This window comes from Diceros bicornis, chromosome 28, assembly GCF_020826845.1.
Source record: "Diceros bicornis minor isolate mBicDic1 chromosome 28, mDicBic1.mat.cur, whole genome shotgun sequence".
In the NCBI taxonomy this organism is placed as follows: Eukaryota; Metazoa; Chordata; class Mammalia; order Perissodactyla; family Rhinocerotidae; genus Diceros; species Diceros bicornis.
This window is the reverse complement of record NC_080767.1, coordinates 41,025,712-41,047,063: the sequence shown is the minus strand read 5'-3', so window position 1 is coordinate 41,047,063 and position 21,352 is coordinate 41,025,712. Positions and strand designations below refer to the sequence as shown.

Genomic DNA, 21,352 nt, shown 5'->3' with positions numbered 1-21,352 from the left:
GGAGGGAAATGGGTCATCGTTCCCAGCATCCGTCTTTTGAGAAAGATCCTTTCAACCTTCTGCCAATTGTGCGACTTTTCACAAAGAAGCCGAGTTGAGACAAGCTTCACACAAGCACCCAGTGGCCACAACCGTGCACCAAATCCTACCTTCAGGACAGCCCGCGGTGCTGCCATGCAGACACGTGAGGCAGACGGGGACTGCCAGGCAATCACCACGCCACCAGCACAGGGACTGCGGACTGCCAGACACGAGAGGCTTTTTACCCAGAAATAACCTGACAGTGTCCGCATTTTCCAGACACACTCAAACACACCAGGAGTTACTACAGACGGGAATCGGAGACGGTGAGAGCCACGTCGCCAGAGCATCTATGGGGCAGACAAGGGGCCGACCCGCAGAGGCCAGTGGGAGAGGCCGTGTGGCCACTGGTTACCGCGCTTGCGCTGGGTAATAAAACAGCATAAAAGGTACAGAACGTTTACTGGAAAAAAACACAACTCATGAAAAATTGAACTTCACCCTTTGTAATAAAAAATTAAAAACTTTTGTTGACTTGGAACACAATACAGACTAGGAACTCTTCTCCAGACAGTGTGAGAGGAATCGGCAAGAAACATCACCAGCAACTTCTAGAACTTTCTGGTGGTAGACACCCCCCCTCAGCCAAATCGTCTTCAGAGGCGGCTCAAATCCAGGCCCCTCCCCGATCCCCAGGCCAGACTCGGGGGAAGCCCTCTGGACACCTCACTCCTGCCAATCCACATCAACCTCCCGACAGTCCCTCCACGGCTTGCTGGCGGCCTAGCAGTCGCTCTTCCAGAGCTTAATCGTCTTGTCGTTCTCCAGCGCGGCTGAGGCGATGATGTTCTCCGTTGGGTGGCACGCCGTGGAGATCACAACATCTGCAAACACAGCCAAGAACGTTCCCTCCCTGGTCAGGGACCTGCACCGCAATCCAGGGCCCCGCTCCCAGCACAGGGCCCACGGGCCTGGAGGGAGTTCAGGGCCTCGCCCAGCTGCTGACACCCACACTCACGGCCGTTCACCACAGCATGGGTCCAGGGCTCCTAACAGCAGCAAGCCCTGCGCTGCCCACCGTCTGTGCGGCACACGGAGCCCCGGGGACACGGAACAGGACAGCTGGCTGACGTGATGGTGAGCATCCAGCCTGGGCTGGGAGGCTGCTCTGAGAGCATCAGGATGTCGACACGCCCTCGCAGGGCAGTGGTGGGGGCTCCGTGGAGGCTGGCCCAGCATGGGGCCGCAGTGGCCGCAGTGGCTGGGGAATGGCGGTCCCCAGGGAGGATCTCAGCACTGCCCGGTGCAGAGGCCGCACCCGTGGGGTCAGTGGCAGTCGGTCTCACCGCGTCAACAACCCAGAGCCTTACCTGGACCCAGAGCCGACTGCTCCCACCGCCTCCCACCGCTGCCCGGCCCGAGAACGCTCCGAGGGGCTGAGTCTGTCGCCATGAGGCAAGTTCACCCCCAGGCAGGGACTCAGATCTCAGAAGCTGGCATCTGGGGTCAGCCAGATTAATGCATTTATAGCTTTTGAATAAACTGAAGCCCAGAACTTTGCCTCTTCCCTGTGTGGCTTCAGATAAGCACTGAGGGTCCCGCCCACAGCGTGGAGGACCAGAAGCAAGCAAAGCCCAGGGCTGCCTTCTCGGGGCAGGAAGCCAGGTGGGGGGAAGGGGCAGAACCACGGGGGCTGAGCTCGGTGCTGACCTCCCGGTAGAGCCACGTTCCCACTGCGGCTGGAGCTGCTTTCTCACACGGCTCCACTGACTCCAGGAGAGTGCAGGGCAGAGGGGAAGAGGAGCAGCCTCTGAGGATAGCGCGGGGCAGGGGTGGAGGCCCCCGGGTGTGGAGGGATGGGCCAGGGCACCCCTCAGAGCTGAGAGGCAGCGAGGAGCTGGGCCTGCCTGGAGACAGGAGGTCTGAGCCCGAGAGGAGCCAGAGCCTCTCGAGGGGACAGCGGATGTCCCCCTCCCTGCACTACAAGAGGTTAAGGCCACAACCCAGCCTGGCCAGCTGGGCGCTCAGACAACCGCTCACCAGCCACTCCCACCCGGCAGCATCCCCCTTGGGCCGCCAGCAGGCCGAGGAAGCAGCGGCAGAAGCAGGTGCCAAACAACGACACACTGTTCGCTTGTGTTCTTCCAGAAACTCACTGTGAGCCAGCGGCACGCGACCTGTGGGGCCCCCGAGCTCACCTGTGTGGCCCTGCAGCTTCTGTACGATCTCCTTCGTCTGGAGGTTCCAGATGTACACCAGGTTATCTTCCGAGCCAGACACGATCCACTAGGAAACGACGAGAAGGGGAGACGACGGGCAGAAAAGCCAGGTCAGAGCTGGTTTGTGTGGAACGGATGGAATTACCTTACAATTCCCCCTAAACTGACACCCGCCCTCCTGGGAGCTGCTGTGTTGAAATGACCACAACCCAGGAAGCGCAGCTTCTGAGCGAGCGAGTCCCTCGGGGCAAGGCTGTGCCGGCCCTGACTTAAAGGAAGGATCAGCTGATCCGCCATCACACCCCACCACAGACTCCTCTGCCTCCCATAAGGGATGGGGGGGGTCAGAAGCAGACATGAATAGACATCTCAGAACAGAGTGAGAGTCACCGATACTTTGCGTGATGTGACTTCATTCTGGTTAAAAAACAGAAAACTCCTACTCATTTTGTGGGCACAGAAACGCATGTCTAGGCATAAAGCCACCTGGAGGGGGTGTCCCCTCTCGGGGGAGAAGCTGGGAGGAAACTCACCTTCCCACCAGTCACGGAGAAGTTGGCAAATATGCAGTATTTCTCGTTCTTGTGGCCGGTATACGTCTTCAGGCACTGAAAAGGCAAGGGAACAGCCCTGTTCACAGAGTCACGACTTCCCTGCATCCCGGATGATCCCTGAGCGCTGAGTGCAGGCGTCTGACAGCCGATTACACTCAGGTCTGTGAGCACTCAGTGCCTACAGCACAAAACCCAGGTGCTCAAGCTTTACCTCGCAGGCTGGCGATCTGCAAAAACCCGTCTTCCAGAAACTTGCACCAAACCAACTCAACGAAGATGGCTTTCTGCGTTCCCTCTTGCCTCGGCTCCTGGCTCAGCTCCACGGCCACCAAACACCCAGGAGCTTCGCACAACCCAGCCCAAGCCAGCCCGTCTCCCCATGCTCACCTTCCCCTTGCTGTAGTCCCAGAGCTTCAGCGTGCTGGAAGGCAGAGAAAGGGCAAGTCAACTACATCTCCAGGAGGCATGTCTGCTGTCACCGTGCACCCCACTCTGCTGCAGCCACGTCTGGAGCAAAGCCAGGGAGCCGGGACTCTCTAACCCTCTCCAAGCGCGGCTGCCCAGCACAGGGTGGGCACAGAGTCAGTGATTTGAGGACATCCAAGGGCACAGCATGAGAACCCCAAATTTTTGGTGGTTCAAGAACAGACTCTCTTAAAGGAAGCTGCTGGGTGTTCCCTAAATCAGTAGTGGTCATCTCATTCCCACTAGAAAGGAACGTGGGAAGTCTCCGTTCCAGAAACATCTAGAACAGATCTGAGCAGCAACACTCCCTCCTTCTCGGGCAGGAATTCTCTCCTCCCACGAGGGGCTGATGAGGAAAGTGCAGACGAGCTTGGGGCGAAAGCATGGCCCCTCCAAAGGGCTGTATGCAGTGTGCACATGAAGCAGAGCTCACCCACCTCCCGGAGGAGGGCCACAGTCTGAGTTACCGTGAACTCTGCTCCAACGTTTGCAGGGGGAGTCAAGGTGCCCAGGGCAGAACCAGAAAGCACCTCCGAGGCCACCTGTCCCTCCCGTTCCTTCAGACAGAAGGGCTGGGAGCAGGGGCTGCCTGGCCACACAGTCACCATGGAGAAAGCGAGACCCCAAATCCTTCTCTGGACCCAAGATTTGGCCCCAGCAAAGATGAGGGCCCTCCCTTCCAGAATGGCATCCATATTCCAGAAGCCTAAACCCAGCAGGATCCTGGATCACATACTGGGCTTAAACATCTTTTAAGAAGTTTCAAACAGGTAGGAAATGGGCGTCCCTGGCAGCTCAGTGAGGCGGCACGTCCCCCACGGGGACGCAGGAGGGCTTACTTGTCCAAGGTGGCGGCCAGGATGTACTTGCCGTTCGGAGAGAACTTCACAAAGGACACGGGAGGGTTGTCATCATCTGCATTGAAAGCAGAGGCGGGCTGACACACAGGGTGGTGGGCCTCTGCCCAGGGAGGGAAACGGGAACGGACCATCCGAGAGACGCCACCTCCACCCGTGCCAACACGGCCACCCTCAGATGGAGTCCCCAAGGAGCCAGCCACGCCTCCCTTCACCCGTCACGAGAGCCCGTCACGAGAGCTGGTTCTCCTCGATGCTCCTCCATCCCACGGCTCCGCGGGCCCTTGACGGGGGCCCAGCGACCCCCCCCCATGACAGAAGGGCTTCAGGAGCAAGGGGCCTGTGGCAAATCAAACTCAGGCTGCCTGGCCTCCCGCGAGCACGGGTATCATGAGAAGACTCAGGATTGACTTCCTCACATGAAACAAAGTTTGCAAATACCCAGCTATACTAAGAAACTACCACCCCTAAGGAAAAATAACTCGGGTGAATAATCTCATGTTTTCCTGTTACATAGTTAGGGCAAAAGATTTGTAACCTTTCTCTAGAAACAACCCTGATGAGATTGCACCCCCATCCTTGCTTCTGATATTCCAGGTCTAAACATTCACCCCGGGCGGCCCTGGAGTGTGATTAAGAGCTGCCGTCACAGGGTAAAGAGTCACCCTTCTCACAGGGCTGAAAAGGAGCGGGCACGCCCAGAGGTCAGCCTTCACGCTACAGGACAGTCCCAGAAGGCTCACATCGGGAGGAGCGCTTCCCTGGCCTGGGTGAGGAGAGGCTGGCAGGAGTGCACCCCGTGTGGGAGCAGGGCGTGGCTGGTGTGTCCCGAGCACCGGGGGAGAGCAGCACCCCGCATTACCACCTCGGGGGACCCGGGCCTGGCCACCGTGCACCGGGGGCCTCCGCTCCCTCCAACTGGTCCCAGACACTGCAAAGGCACATGAGAAGGCGTGAGGCCGCACAGGGCCCCCTCAGGTCGCAGGGACCACACCAGGAAGGCAAGCCATGGAACACGAACGAGGTGAGGTAGTGCTGACAGTTCTAACCCAGCCCCGTCAGCAAAGCAGCCCTGGGACCCGTCTCCTGGTCCAGAAAGTTCTAACTCCCTAGACCCGAAACTAGAAAGGGACGGGAACACCGCTAGCCACCGCCCCTTTCTTCCCGATGCTGCTCAATCCTGGCCCCAGTGCATGCTTGGTGCCGGCCTTGGGCTTGCTAATCAACCTCTCGGGGCCTCAGTTTCCCGCCCAGCTGCCGGGTGGCAGTGTTGGCACGAGTGACACTTTCCCACTGGCAGAGGCAGCTGCACCAGGCCTCTGGGGAGAGACGCTGCTGCGACAGACACACTGCAGTGTCACTCACGGTCACAGGTAAGGATGCGCCTCAAAGGGCGGCCTCGTAAAGCAAGAAAACCACAAAGGCCACTGTGAGGGGCTGACCTGCGTCCCCCTCAAATCCTCACATTGAAGTCCTAACCCCAGCAGCTCGGACCGAGGCTCTGTCTGGAGACGGGGCCTTTAGAGGGGGATTAAGTTAAAATGAGGCCGTTACGGGGGCCCCAATCCACGTGGCCGGTGTTGTCTAAGAGGAGATGCAGACGCCGGGGTGCACGCAGAGGAACGGCCACGTGAGGACACAGTGAGAGGGCCAAGGAGAGGCCTCGGAGAAACCAGCCTGCCGGCACCCTGAGCTCAGACACCCGGCCTCCAGACCCTGAGAGAATGCGTTTCTGCAGAGGAAGCCCCCAGCCTGTGGTGTTCTGTTAATCATGCAGCCACATTTGCTCTCGTGACAGCTGGGGAAGGAGGCGGCACCTCCCCGGGTGGGCCACCTCCTGCCCACAGCGCCCCCTCACTCCCTCTTCACGGCACAGACCCAGACATAACCCCGGAGGCTACAGCCTACCCCACCCTACATTCGACCTAAAGCTACGAAGACCTTCCAGGCTGACTGGAGGTGAGCAGCCCTCTCAAGTAGTCACACTCCCAGATTAAAACCCTCCAGGGCTCCCTCCCTCCCCATCACCTGCCCAGGTCCAAGGCCCTGCAGGGGCCCATCACCCACCCTCCGGCCACACATTCACCAAGCCCACAGCACCGCCTGCCTGCCCAGGCCGTGCTAAGTCCTTCCCGCTCCATTACACCCTTGCCCAGAACCGCCCTCCCCGATGGAAACAGTCAGGAGAGGAGGGTTCCTCCCACAGGGAGCAGATCTAGGACAGTGGGGAAAGGGAGGAGTCCAGGAAACCACAGAAGATGGAGGGCAGGAAAGAGCACAGGAGAAGCCTCCAGAGCTGATGAGCGACTGTCACTCGGAGGAAAAATCCACCCCGGAAGCGAGAGCCGGCACTCACCAATGAGCGTCTTCAAGCACTGGCCCGAGGCCGTGTCCCAGATCCGACTGCAAGGCAGACACGAGAGAAGGGTGAACAGCAAGTCACTGCCAGGGCCTCGGCGTGTCCTACGGTTCTGAGGGTAAGTTCCCGGACTGATGCGCCTTTCCCCATTTCTTTTTACTGTTACGCTTCACTCGTTCATTCAACAGCTATTCTCTTACCTTCCGGGGACCAGCATGGGCACCGTGCACACGCACACACGCTGCACGCACGCACACCTGCACGCACAGACCACGGGGCACACTTCAGCTCCTCTCCCACAAGGAACACATCCCCACACAGGTGAGGTGGAACAGGACCGGAGACACGACTCGCCCCTCTGCCCTCTCAGCAACGGGGGAGGGCGCCAACTGCCTCACCTGTCCCCCTGCAGGTCCCTCCACGTGCACATAAGCATTCTAAGCGTGCGGTCACTCGGGAGAGGGTGTGTTCTTCATAAAAATACAGTATCATATGCAGTTTTCTGGACATCCCTCTCGTTCAGTAGCAAGAGAACTTATTCACGTCTTTGGAACATGCACCGTGGACTAGTGCCCACCCTCCCACAGCCAAGACCCAGCGGTGGGGGCGCTGGGGCAAAGGCTGTGCAAATCATGAGGATGACAGACATTGACAGATGATTCTCCAAACGCCCTCGCCCACAGTCCACATCTGTTCCTGTGCGTCCCTCCTCGGGACGGGATCCCTTACTACTGGCCAATGCAAGGAATTCTGAACTCCCTGACTACCGAGCCGGGTCTTTTGCTGTCTGCTCTGGGAACAGCTTCTCCGGCCCCTGACAGCTCCCCGCTCCGGGAGGACTGCAGGCCCTGGGGCTCGGCACCTCGTCCTGTCCCACCTACACGTCAGCTCTTCCCGAGACAATTCCACTCTGGGTGCTGCAGAGTGACTTTACCTCAGGTGTTAATACCCAGAAATAGCAACTCTCCTCCATACTACTCCTTTTCTTAGTTCTCTGGCATACAGCTCAATTATGCTCCTCTATGAATTTGAGTTGCACTTTATCTGGTGCAGAAACGCCCCAGAGGGGTTCTAAATGGAAATGCCCACAGTCTATCAGCCTCGATGACTGACCCCCACCACCAGCACGTGACGTGCGCCTCGTGCCGCCCTCTTCACTCTCTGCTGTGTCCCTGCACTTACATTTTACCACTTTCTCTATGGGGTGCTGCTCTCTCGTTAAACATATCCTAAGTACCTTAACGTTCTGTCACTGTTACATAGTGGACTTTCTTCTCATCCTTAACTGCAACTCTGGTATAGAGAAAAAGTCTCCATTTTCAAACATTGACATCACCATACACTGAGTCACATTTTGTGACCAGCAGGCCCAGGGTTCAGAGCCCAGACTCCAGGGCCTGATGTCACTTCTGGCTGAGGGACAAGGGCAAGTGCTTATCCCTCCCTCGGTGTCCCAACTGAAAATGTGTTGGTGACAATGGAGCACCCACGGCACGGGGCTGTTATGACAGCTAAATGACTGGATATTTGCAAACTACATATCAGTGGTTTTTAAATTTCAAAAACATACAAATGTATCATCTACAAAGAGATAAATTTCTAACCAGTCTTCATATAATTACTTTTGTTTTCTTACCACGTGAACTGCAAACTCCAAACAACACTGAATAACGGGGTCAACAGGTTGCTTTGCCCCTGATTTTAGTAGAAGCGGTTTTAGCGTGTCACCACTTATTACAGAAGTTATGAAGTTTCTGGTAAACAGTGTACAGTGTTGGCCCATTTTGCTAAAGTTGTTATTAGGAATGGCTGCTGATTTTATCAGGTGCCTATCTGACCTCTACTGGTAACAAATTATACAGATGTGTGCCTTTAACTTGTTGATATAAGTAATTAGATTATGGGTTTCCTGATGTTTCCCATGTTATTACAATCCTTTCATTACTCAGTAAACCACCTGGTCATGGAACACTATTTTCTGACGCACGGCTGGACTCATTTGCTGACGTTTTCTCTGGAACTGTGATCTCACTATTCATGAGTGAAGTCTCCTCTGTGGTCTTCTACCTGGACTAGCCATCAAGTTTGGGGGGAAGGTCACACCAGACCCATAAAATGAATCAGGGGCTCCTTCCCATCTTGTTCTGTGGTCGAACAGTTTCAACAGTCTTAGGGGTTTGTTATTTAACTGCACTCCAGTAGAAAATCATACGGCCCGGTATCATTTTTAGACCTTCAGTCACCTTTTGCAGTCCCTCCCCTGGTGACCGGTCCCTCGAGCCCCTTGTCCTCAGTCCACTCCGGAACTGGGAACCCATCCCGCCTGTGAGTGGAAACGCACTGCTCAGGGGAGAGCAGAGCTGCTCCTCCTCTTCATCCACCCCGGAAGCTGCGGTGCCCACCCCTCTCCATCCTCATCTTACTGCTCTTGCTCTTCCTCCTCATTTGGGCTTATAAAGCCTAACCCCTTTACTGGCCTTAGTAAAAATACACCTCATTTTCTCTACTATTTTCTCCTTTCTCCATCTTTTAACTTCATAAATTTCCTCCTCCTGCTTTTTTTGGTGTACTTTTTCTTTCTCTAATTTCTTTAGGAAGCTTTCAGAGCCAGTCCACAAGCAACTCTGAGACTGTCCTGTGCTCCCAGGAGAACACCCAGTCTCTGCACACACAACACACTCTCCGTATGCAGCAAACACACAGCCTGGGGTGCCACCCAGACCCGCTGAGTCCCAAGTCCTCTTCTGTCACTTTTCTAAAAGCAATACATTGACTCACTCACAGGAAATGTTAGTTCTCCTTCTACTTCCAGTTTTACTTGGTATCTTTGGGCTGCTATGTTGCTTGGTGCATAGAGGTTTCTAATCCTCAGTCTTTTTCATCAAATCTGCCCGGTTCATTAAGTGTCACTCTCTCCCTGGTTAATGCTCTGTCTTCAAATCCCACTTATTCACATGGCTCTTTGCTTTGTTATGGCCCGACATCGTCTGCCCATCCTTCTGTGTCAAACCTTTGCTAACCACTTTGTTTAAAGTGTGTTTCTTGAAAACAACAAGAGTCAGAAGGGTTTTTAAACCAAACCTGACAGCCTTCAATAAGGGTATCAGCCAATTCAGCTAATACTATAAAACCTAGGACAGTACGTTTCATCTCTTCCATAGCATTTTTACACGTAGTACCTATGTTATTCTATTTCCCCTTTTTTGTTATTTTTGCCAAATGCGGACCAATTTCTAGTCATGCTTGCTTTCTCCCTTGTAATTGAGGAGTTCTCGGGTCATCAATTCAGCCAGTGGCCACCGTACCCTCCACTCCCCAGTAACCGAATGGGTCATGGTACCAACCTCCAAACCCAAACACAACCCAACGCGTGCCCCATCGTGGGCTCTGCTGAGTTCAACTTAAGACGTTTACTTCCATATTTTCCCTTACGTCTCATAACAAATCCTGAACACTTACAGTACAAACTCAGGCTCTATGAACGTCATCCACTTAGACTAAACTGGATGTCCTGCACAAGACCACATCCCCTCTTCCTCCTCACCGTCCCCACGACAGGATTTGTCCCCATTCACCTGCTCAGGACTCTGACATTTCCTCTACGGGACACGAGGCTGGTACACTGAGAATCCCCATGTGTCGGCACCACCAACGCCCACGAGCTTGTGAAGAGAGCTTGTGGACTTCCATGTCTGCAAGGAGCTAAGTCCAGCACAGAAGCGCCTTGCTGGGCCCTGCCTGGGGGGCCCTCCCTGTGCCAGGAGCCCAGCCTCCCAGCCACACTAACTCCTAGACTGCTCTGTCCTCCTTCCTAACATTTTCACCACCTGACATTGAACTGTGTGTCCGTCCATCTGCCTGCAGCCCCTGCTACAGTGTAAGTTCTTGAGGGTAGAGAGTTCTGTCCCTTCTTCCCACTGCTATAACCCCAGAGGCCCCAACAGAGCAAGAAGGGGCCTTTAGTAAATATTTCCTGACTAAATGCAGTACAAACTTTTCACTTACCAGAGACCATCGTAGCTACTGGAAACTATCAAGGATCCATCACGATTAAAATGAACCTGAAAATGAAGGAGGGGGAAAGAAACTTACTTTTACATCGTCAACACAGACTGCTTCTTACCTGAGTGGCCCTCCTATTCGCAAACGCTCGGGACAAGATGCGCAGCACATCTTGCTGCATACTGAGCACACAGCAGAGCCATCATCTGCTGATTTCCTGAAGACTCTAATAAACCTGCACAAGCTACGTGGATAAAATGATCATTTTCACCTGTTGTCTCAAGCAATAGTTCATTTTATGATGGATGACAGGACCATAAAAAGGAAACCAACATTGACACACGTCTTGAGTAGTTAAATCACTCACTATGAAATGCCTTCTTGAAAAGAAAACACAACCAACCAACCGAGACCCACTGGCTTCTGGGAGCCTGTCTGTGGATCTGCCGCTGCTGTGAAGGGCAGATCCTTCTTCCTTCCCCTGACGTCACATGAACAAAGAAATACAAATCAGGAGAAACCCACTTATTCAGTAACTACTGTAAGAATGAACTCCGGTGCCTCCTCACTCAGACGTCCCTGCCCACTGACGGCCCCCGAACCGCTCGGTTTGCATGGCCACTAATCACCGGGAACGCTTGCGCCCACTCAAGCTTTCCAGATGGGACAGAAATGAGGTCCAGGCCGCTCCAAACCTGGTGCCTCGGAATAGGTGCGATCCCCAATTTGCTGCTGGTCCCAGAAGCTGACCTGTGATACTTCCCCACCGTTCGTTTCATCTGAATGCCGAACTCTGCCCTCCGCGGGGGAAGGCGAGATACACCTTCTGGAAAAGAAGTTACAACCCTACAAGCCCCTTCTTGTAACTGATTCGTCTTTGGATTTTCCTTCTTGTTTTTTCCAACTAAGTCTCAGTGGGAATAAAAGGACTCACAATGGCAGGAGCTGGAGTTCATCCTAGATTCCCATCATTGTTATTTGAGTCCTGGGCAGGTTTTACCCAGGATAAGCCTGTTCACGACAGGTAACACCTTTAGAAACTGTCTTGTTTCCTGCTCCGTGTGATACATCTCCCACGTGAAACCGGGCCGCACAAAGGAGCACCTGGTTTAATGGCTCAGGGATGTGGCTGAGGCCGTCTGTGTATCTCAGCCATCCAGACCAGTGTCCACCTCAGCACTACTGACATCTCTCACGGTCTTCTTTGCCATGAGGCTGTCCTGTGTAGCAGCACCCTCGTCCTCGACTCACGAGATGCCAGTAGCATCTGTGACAACCAGACATTGCCGCACACCCCGGGGGCAAATCCACCTGCACCAGAAGCCCCTGAGGGCTTGTTAAACTGCGTGCCGGACGCCGAGAACCTGCACTTCTCACACCCCGGCGGACGCTGACGCTCTGGTCCAGGGCCCACAGCCGGAGGACCACTGCTCTAGACTCGCGAGGAGCCCTGCGAGCCACGTGTGCGATTTCAAATTTTCTAGCAGCTGCAGCAGAAAAGTAACAGGTGGAACTTACGTTTTATTTAACTCAACATGTCTGAACTACTATTTCAACATGTAATCAATATTAGAAGTTATTAACAAGACGTTTTACGCTCTTTTTTGTTGAACTGAATCTCTGAAACCCGAAAGCGTATTTTACACTTCCAGCTTGTCTCAGCCCGGGCTCGCTGCACTCAAGTGATCGACCGCCACATGTGGCTGGTGGTCTCCACGCTGGACAGCGAGGCTCGCAAGGATCTACAGTCTCCAGCAGACACACGAGAGGCTGCTGTAATGGTTTTCGTTCTGTTCCTACCAGTTGTACTGACACGATGCTCTCGCAGCACCAGCTACTTATCTGTAGCCACGTATTCATCAGCCTCTCAAAGCAATTTTCTCCATAACTCACAGCAGTCGACCTAACCACATTCATCCCTTTCTTTAAATTGGCAAAATACTATATCCTTTCATCGAGGCCACTATGATAGAAGACCATGAGTTGACACGGGTCCCCAGCACCTGCCATGACCACCTGCAATGCACACCGCAGTGCTCTCCTTTGTTCCCAGTCACATCCCTGCATCACCCCTGCAAATGCAGCAGTCTCTCTCTCCGTTCAACGAATGCTGAGGTGTGACAGAAGCAACACAGCCCAGACAGTACATTCTAAAGACAGCCAGAAATAAAGTGCCACGAAGAAACCAAACAGGTAACAAGACAGAACCTAACGGGGGTGCCAAGTCTCCACTCAGACGAACTCAGAGCTCGCTGCAAAGGTGACACCTGGTGGCCAGATGAGCTCAGCCAAAAGCACTGAGGCAGGAAGCAGCAGGTGAACATTAGGAAAACCACAGGCCGAGTGGCCGCGGCCAGGGAGCGAGGGGTGCGGGATGAAACGGACAGCAGAGGCTCCAGTTAAGAAGCTGATACAGGAGGAAGAGGACAGTGGCTGGACCCAAGTGGGAGGAAGGACAGGCATGGGAGGAGGCCAGCAGAACTCACAGACCCTGAAGCTTCTAGCTCCAAGACTACCTATTAAAAAGCTCAACATGCATACTGACACAGCATTCCCCTCCAGAATGCATCCTGCAGAAACGGTCACACAAGCACGCAAGGCTGTTCAAATGAAGGTGTTCCCATTGCTTCTGGTAAAAGTGAAAGTTACAGACAAGCATCCATCAGGGTGACGGGCAAACAGCGTCAAGCACGACACGGGGCAGCAGTGCCAGAGGTCCTGGGGTCACGGTGGCACTGTGTGCACTGACACAGAAGACGCCCGACAAACAGCTGCAGAACAGTAGCTGGTGCAGCATCCCTGCCACTTAAAAAGAGGAGGCAGGCTGGAGAACACGTTTTGTTTTTTTTTTTTTTTTTAATAATGTTCTTTTCTTGCTGAATTAGTTTATCTATTTATTTATTTTTTGTGAGGACGATCAACCCTGAGCTAACATCCATGTCAATCCTCCCCTTTTTCTGCTGGGGAAGACTGGCCCTGAGCTAACATCCGTGCCCATCTTTCTCCACTTTATATGGGACGCCACCACAGCATGGCCTGACAAGCAGTGCAAAAGTGCGCACCCGGGATCCGAACCCTGGGCCACCAGCAGCAGAGCACATGCACTTAACTGCTACGCCACGGGGCCGGCCTCTGGAGAACATGTATTTAAAGACCAAACACCCCAGAGGGCAGAGAGACTCCGGCTGCCGGCAGTTGACCCCGCAGGGTGGCAGCTCAGGAGACTCTGATTTTCTACTTGCAACATGTGCTTGCCTTTTTTTCTTTTCAAATGAGCACACATTACTTTCGTAAGACACAGACTCTAAGATCCCACCTCCAGCGATCCTGACCACCGTAACCGCAGACAGAACTCTTTCAACTCACGGCCGTCCCTTCACGCGTGTTCATTTGCGAGCCTGTTTGAAAGCTAGCCCTACTCTGAGCGTAACTCCACACCGGAGGGCAGATGAGTGACAGCACGGGGTCAGGTGAGGCCTATGAGCACACCACTGCGGGGCGCTGGGAAAACCTCCCTCCTCCGAGCCCCAGGCACAGGCAGTGACTCTGGGCCACTGAGGGCCGGGCCCAAGGGCCAGGGCTCCACGAGCCTGCTTCAACCAGCACACGTTACGAGTCCTCTATGTATCAGGGCTCTGTGTACAGTCTCAGCTGGGCCAAAAAGGCTTTCGAAGGCTGACAATGCTTACCATCACTCACCTACACGATTTCAGCAAGTGCAAGGACGGTCTGCTCAGTAACCATCAACAAACTGTACACACGATTCCCCCCAGCTTTCAAAAGGCACACTTGGCTAAGAGACCACCTCAGGCTCTTTGCTAACAAAGAAATGAATATTTTGGCCATTTTCTAAATGCAGCAATTTATGACAGTGTGCAGTTTAACTCTTGTATGCTGATTTTGACACTTGTGGCGTCTGCAAAAAAGCAGGATGTGGACCACAGCGGGAGCCCACTCCTGGGGTCCCACTTCACCCATGACTGGGCCATTCCAACCTCCTCCACCCACCACCCCACCAATCAGTGACACCACTCAGACTCACACTCCACCATGGCCACACTTCCTTACGCACAGCTCCCTCCTCCAGGACAGACAGGGAGGCCAGCCTGAAGGTTCAGTTTGGGGACGCCTCTCCTGGCACCACACCCACCTGTCCTTCCACGGGCACAGGACTGTGTGATCTCTCTCGGGATCCCCGTGCCCAATCTCTGAACATCTCTCTGTACTGTTGCGTGAATATCAAGAACTCAGCTGCACACCAGCCACCTTTACAGGTCGGGGGACTTACAGCTGAGACTGGATCCGAGTGCGCAGGCAAAGTCTTGAGGCACTTCCCCGTTTTCACGTCCCATATCCTTACACTTTCATCAAACTGAAGACAAAAGAGATTAGAGTAATTCAACACAGAGAGGAGATGACAGATCCTGTGGAACCCAAAACCCACCGCCACCACCCCAGGATCCCCCATGAACAGCACCGAACGACTCGAAGCTCACCAACCACGCCCCACGGTGCTGCCGAGTCAGAGGCGATGGCCACTCACCCCGCCCACGTCACTCCCACCCAGAAGAGCGGCCGGCGCACTTACAGAGCCTGAGACGATGAGGTTGGACTGGGGGTTGAAGTTACAGCAGAAGACGTAATTACTGTGTCCCTTTAGGGTTTTCAGACACTTTCCCTAAAACGAAGTACCGTTAGACCAAGTCATTCCCAGTGGTGACCTCCCCAAAGATCGCATCAGGCTAAACCCATCGACACCTAACCCAGAACAGCCGCAAAGCACATGTGATGACAAGTGAGGCCATCCAGTGACGGGCTGGTCCCCAAGCTCAGCAGTCTCGTCCTCTGAGCCCCTTCTGCGCCCACAGGAGCTTCCCTGGGAGACCCGCAGGGCGGCTTACCGAGCTCACATCCCAAATCTTTAGGGTTTTATCATCTGAGGCAGAAACAAGGAGGTTAGAATCTGACGACCAGGCCACATCTGATATTCCCTAGGGAGAAAGCACACAGTCACCACCTTGATGGGACAAGATAAGATTAACCAGCAAAGGTCAAACCCCCAACATCCTCTGAAGATAAACACGCATGTCATTCCATTCTTGAACTCCTCTAGCTAACAGTGCTGACCACACAGAAGACATGCCAGATGGTCCCCAGAGGAAAAGCATGTTCTCTGTGGCTCTGCCAGGCCCCACAGTCGGGCAGACACTTGTCCCTGGAGATCAAAAGTGTTTGCTTAAAACACAAGAGGCAAATAACCACCAAAAAACTCAGGTAAGGCCAGCCCAGTGGCGCAAGCGGTTAAGTGCACGCGTTCCGCTGCGGCCCACAGTTTGCCAGTTCGGATCCCGGGCGTGCACCGACGCACCGCTTGTCAAGCCATGCTGTGGCGGCGTCCCATATAAAGTGGAGGAAGATGGGCATGGATGTTAGCCCAAAGCCGGTCTTCCTCAGCAAAAAGAGGAGGATTGGCAGATGTTAGCTGAGGGCTGATCTTCCTCACAAAAAAAAAAAAAAAAAACAAACAAAACTCGGGGAGGAAGGGAAACTTACACCTTAACCTGACAGCCCTGGAGATGGGCCCTGACTCCCGGGTTACTAGAGCTGCAATGTCCAGTGTCAACTTCAGTGTGCAGGGTGGAAACCTACCAGCTTGTGACCAGATATGGTTTTCTCAAATTTTCCATCGTATGCTCCCCAAATTTTAATGAGTTTATCTGCAGCTGAAAGACAGAAGTACAAGGAACTGAGGCTGTCCAGCCATCCAGAGTCCCAGATCCAGGCCTTCCCACAACACGAGCCCTGGGGACAGTGTGAATTGCTCAGGAACCCTGAACACGTGTCACACAGGGAACGGCCAGTCCCCAGCCATCGGCCAGCAGGACCCTCCCCTCTCCCCCAGGGCCCTGTCACTTCAGGGTGGCAATGGGCAGTTTCAACAGGCTGTGACTTCTGTCCAGTCAGACACGTATGCTAACAGACACTCCGCCTGCTGCCAGGGCCCAGCGGCAGCGTGAGAAAGCAAGCCCCCCGCACCGTCCCGGCTTCTGTCGAAGTGCAGACTGCCTCTTGTAGCAGCTGAGGTCCCAGCGATACCTACATGAACTTGCCAGCCACTCCCCGTTCGGGCTGAATTTCACGGAGGACACAGCTTTCGTGTGGCCGGCCAGGGTGAATTTTAGAGCATAGTTAGGTTTAACCGGTGTAGGCTGTTGACGAGACGGTACCAGTCAGCAAAAAGTAACCACCACTGTCCAATTAGCAGTTTGGATTTAACTCAAAGCTCAGCCTGTCTTGTGGGCTCCAGATCCCTATTCCAGGTGCCAACTAGAACTCGGTCTGGAGTCACCTTTCACACTGAACATGTCTAAATGTGAGCTCATTATTTCCTCTCAAAATGCTGCTTCTCCATAGCCGCCACCTCAGTGTCACGGCTCCACCATCCCAGCTGGAAACACCAAGCCCCTCAGGGCATCGCCCCGCCCCAACAACACTGGAAGCATCGCCTGACCTGGTCACCTCCGAGAATTCCCACCAGTGCCAGCCCTGGTTCAGCGCCCCGTCCCCATGCCCCAAGGGCAGCCTCCCCAAAGCAAACCTGCGCCCTTGGTCAAGGTCTCTGTTTGCTTCCTGTTGTCTCCAGGAGGGGTCTGCAAACCCACCAGGGCATCAGAATTGTGGGGCGGGGCTGAGGGTGCTTAGGAAGAGAGGTTTTCCCGGTCCCACAGAGACTCTTACAATCAGGACTAAGGATCTATGGTGTTGATAAAGCCCCCTTCCCAGGGGACAGGTCTGAGAATCCCCAACACGGCACATAATAAGCATTGGCTTGCTACATGGTCAATGAATAAAAATTGGCAATGTTTAACTGAGGAAGGAGAATGGACTTATGGGCCTGAAATAGTATTTCCAAGAATCTTCCAGGCTATGTGCCCCTGGCAGGCCCCCAGGAGCCTCAGGGCCGCACCTTGCTCTGCGTGGCCGATGACGAAGGGGTGGGCTGTGCTCTGGCAGCCTCGGTCTCTGGCTTCTTCTCCTCCGTTGCCATGGCTCTGAAGTCCACGGGCAGGGAGACGCCGATGGAGGAGTTCACAGCTCCGAGCAGAAGACTCACAGTGGGAAAAGCTGTCTGCTAATCGAACCTACAGTGGGAGACTGAGGCCAGTAAACAAGCCATGTTTTAAAAACTCATTTTCAGGAAAAAGAATAAAAAGCACTTGCCCACCTTATTGAGCCCTGTAGCAGATACCCTGTTCCAAACCAAGGAACCTATCAACCTAACTCCACGCTAAGACTGTTCAGACGCTAAGAGACCCCACTCTTCCATCATCTTGATCAAAGATCCCACCTTCAAGGGTGCTTCCTATTCTGCTACCCACACGTCGGTAGGAGTGCAACACACTCCAGGCAAACAATATGCCATTTTCTTCAAAGAGCCCTTGATCCATTAAAAAAACAAACCCACCAAAGGTTTCTACTCAGGAAACTAACATGCCAAATTACAGAAGACTGAGCTTCAGAGGGCAGAAGCTTGGGAACTCATCCAAATCCTCAAATGCCTCCTCAGATGCGACAGTGCTAACAGCCACCTCTGAAAACACAAGAGCTTGCCCCAGCAGTCCACACCTTCTGGGGGCTTCACTGTCACCATGTACAGGCTGCAGGCACAAGGCTGTTTCCAGAGCCCTGCAAACAGCTCGAAGGGCTCTCTCTCTGTCCCTGGTGAGGCATTTACAAGACACAGCCGAAAAGCACAAACCAGAGCCCAAACCAGAGCCAGCCCTGCCTGCTGGAGTCCCCACAGGCTCACCTTCTGTAGAAGCAGCCTCAAGTATCCACGGATACCCTTCAAGCAAGACTCACTGCAGAGGGGACTGTGGCTCACTTGGGTTTCAGCGTGACAGTGGGAATGACCCAAAAGCTGCACAGTAAGTGACCAGTTTCCTCTGTCACAGGAACAGAGGTTGCATTCCTCGGACAGATCTCATAGAAGCACACCGGGTGATTCTGAAGCGAGGGAAAGCATTATTCAAGAGAGCCACCAAACTGTTCTTGCAAATATCACTGGCCATCCAACTCCCGAAAGCCAACACTACCATCAATCTACCAAGTTTACACACTGTGAATCCTCGCTCAGAGCTTAACACTGAAAGCTTGCACAGGCTCCTCGTCACACCAAGGCGAAACGGGAGCCATCCAAAAAGAGCATGTCTCAAAGCCTTCATCCAAGCGGAAGGAAGAGACATCACAATGCAACACGGCTGTGCAGAGCACACGTGCGGCCACGGCTGGTTACCTGCAGCAAGGATTCCAGGCCCAGGGACGGATCACGCTGCACCCAGAGCCCGAGTCCTGAAGTGGGGGAGCGGAGGGGCAGGTCAGGGAAACCTGCCAGGGACGAAGTGTCGGCACAAAGCTGGGGCTCAGTAACCACCAGCTACTGGTGATTATCTTTAATGCAACTGGGCTGTGCCAGTTAACCCAAGGGCTGCCTTCCCCTTCGTAGGCTGCACAAGCGGAGGGAGAGAGGAGCTAAGGCAGAAAGCTGGAAAGTCTGTTTCACAGAACCTACAGTGTGAAGAAGCCCGGCCACAGCAAGGAGGGTGGAGAAGAGTGGACCACAGGCGCCAAGCAAAACACCAGTGGGAACAGAAGAGGCTTCCTCTGGGGTGAAAAGGGTAGCTCAGGGGACCCAGTGCAGCTCCTTTTAGCATAAAAATTGAGACCCACCAGGAGGTGGAGTGTGACTCCCGCAAACAACTGGCTGCCCCAAGGTGAGGACCAGAGGCTACAGCCGTGGTCCTACAGGAAAGGTGCCCAGCCCTCCCAGCTCAAGCCCAATCCCAGGCTAGCAAACATTAACTTGCAAAAAATCAGCCAGACTTTTAAGAATACAATCAATTAACTCAATGCTCCAAGTTTCTACTTAAGAAGGGGGGAGCTTGGCATTTTTCATAAACACTCATGATTCCGTAGAACAATCTTTTTTGTTAATACTTTTTTTCTTGCTTTTTCTTTGAGGAAGATTGGCCCGGTGCTAACATCTGTTGCCAATCTTCCTCTTTTTTTCTTTTTACTCCCCAAAGCTCCACTACATAGTTGTGTATCATAGTTGGAGAGTTGTAGCTCTTCTACATGGGACACCACCTCAGCATGGCTTGATGAGCAGTGAGGAGGACCGGGCCCAGGATCCAAGCCGGCAAACCCTGGGCCCCCAAAGCGGAACCCACCAACTTAACCGCTACGCCACCAGGCGGGCCCCAGAACAATCGTTTTGAGACAACTGGGAAGCTGGTTAGGGACCAGCTCCTTAGGAAAGAGAACTGGAGATGATGAACGCAATCAGGCTGCAGGAAAGGCCATAGGGAGTCGGCCCCCAGAGCACGTGCTACCTGCCACCTCTTTGCACCCACAGCTTTTTCCCAGGTGAGCCTGACCACCTAAGGCCGAGCCTCCCAAACCTTGGAGAGCTCTCCTAGACTGCTTGTAAAATGCAGATTCCTGGGCTCCCCCAGAGACTGGGCCCACAGGTGTGGGAAGACAGGACGTAACTGGTGCCTCAAAGGCGGCAGCCCCTTAGACCCACAGAGAGTGGGGGAACCTGGCTCTCCCTGCCTCGGTTCTGGGACACGCAGACACGCTTCCGTTCCAGCTTACCTATCTGCCTTGTGCGGGGCGGGCCAACCTCAGAGGCAGTGTCGACCACAGCACCTGCCAGGGCTTCGGTGAACGGACCTGGGGGGCAGAAACCGGGTGAGAAGGCTAGGAGGGAGGGAGAGAGGGAGTCTTTCACCTCCCTCAAAATGGCTCTAGCAGACCAGACAGGAGATGGTCTCTCCCTTCGTGACAGCGGACCGGCACGCGGGGACCCCGTCCTGGGACCTCAGGAGCGAGGGGGCCTGGCTGCCTCGGGCAGAGGGTGGGCAGCAGGTCGGGTGGCGGCGTCTCTGCAGAGGAGGGGCAGTCAGGGCTGCAGGCACGGGGGGCCGGGGCCTGGGGTCCTTCCCCGGAGGAGCGGCGGAGGCACAGCGGAGAGGCACGCCGGCTGCAGGGCAGAGCCGCCGTGCCGGCCTCGCGCTTGTCACCGACCGCGGGGAGAGGCAGCCGGGGGGCGGCCGCGCGTGCGGGCGGGCTCCGCAGGGGCGGGGCCGGGGCCGACGGGAGGAGGGGGCGCGGCGCCCGAGGCGAGGCGGCGGCGGGGCGGCCGTCCGCCCGCACGGGGCCCGGGGCTGGGCCGGCCCGCGGCCGAGGCCGGGCCCGCCAACACGTGCGGCGGCGGGGCGGCGTGGGGTGCGGCGGCGCCGGCCCGCCCCGCGCCCCCGAGTGTGCCCACCGGGCGGGCGGCCCCCTTACCTCCGGGCGCGCCGGGCGGGGCGGGCGCTCGGGCGTTGCGTCGGCCGCCGCCTGGGCGGGAGCCGGGCTTAGCTCGACGAGGCGGCGCGGGGCCGGCAGTGCGCGTGCGCGTGCGCCAGGGGCGGGGCGGCGTCGGGGCGGGCAGTGCGCGTGCGCGTGCGCCAGGGGCGGGGCGGCGCGGGGCCAGCAGTGCGCGTGCGCCGGGGGGGGCGGCGTCGGGGCGGGGCGAGCGCACAAAGCCAGCCTCTCGAAGGGGCGCTACGGGGAGCGGCGAAGGGCAGAATGCCTCGGGCAGGCCCAACGCCTTAAAGGGACCGCGTGCTGCGCGCGCTTCCTGCTTAAAAGCGTGAACGCCAAAGGTGGCCGGTGCGTCCCCTTCTTGTCCTGCACTTTCTAAAAACGGAAGTAGGATGATACCTACAGGAAAGGCTAGCGTGCCCCTCGCATGTTCACGTCCCGAGCTCGCCCCGCGAGGCGCCTCCGGGGAGGAGCACCGCTCCTATGCGGGATTGGAGGGGCAGC

At 55.2% G+C, this 21,352-nt stretch overlaps 1 protein-coding gene across 2 annotated transcripts; it reads right to left on the bottom strand.

Moving 5' to 3' along the window:
* Nucleotides 1-511: 511 nt before the first annotated feature.
* Nucleotides 512-20,891, bottom strand: WDR5 (WD repeat domain 5). 2 transcript variants are annotated; one of them, XM_058524436.1, is made up of 16 exons: nt 20,831-20,891; nt 20,135-20,212; nt 18,774-18,829; nt 17,445-17,632; nt 16,578-16,686; nt 16,127-16,200; nt 15,379-15,468; nt 15,066-15,155; nt 14,766-14,849; nt 10,481-10,536; nt 6,473-6,519; nt 4,099-4,174; nt 3,182-3,215; nt 2,774-2,848; nt 2,220-2,307; nt 512-905 (listed from the first exon to the last, which is right to left on the bottom strand). In XM_058524436.1, exons 4-16 carry the CDS (start codon nt 17,523-17,525, stop codon nt 805-807), a joined length of 1,005 nt encoding a protein of 334 aa, XP_058380419.1. In that variant the 5' UTR covers nt 17,526-17,632; nt 18,774-18,829; nt 20,135-20,212; nt 20,831-20,891; the 3' UTR covers nt 512-804. The 2 variants fall into 2 exon arrangements, with proteins under 2 accessions (XP_058380419.1, XP_058380418.1); XM_058524435.1 differs by lacking the exon at nt 18,774-18,829.
* Nucleotides 20,892-21,352: the final 461 nt, after the last annotated feature.

Excerpts from the sequence above, each read along its gene's own strand:
- WDR5 (XM_058524436.1), bottom strand. The coding sequence starts at position 17,525 with ATGGCAACGGAGGAGAAGAAGCCAGAGACCGAGGCTGCCAGAGCACAG. Across the intron at positions 15,156-15,378 it reads AGATTTGGGATGTGAGCTCG|GGAAAGTGTCTGAAAACCCT; the intron begins GTAAGCCGCCCT and ends ACTTCGTTTTAG. Across the intron at positions 14,850-15,065 it reads ACCTCATCGTCTCAGGCTCT|TTTGATGAAAGTGTAAGGAT; the intron begins GTAAGTGCGCCG and ends TTTTGTCTTCAG.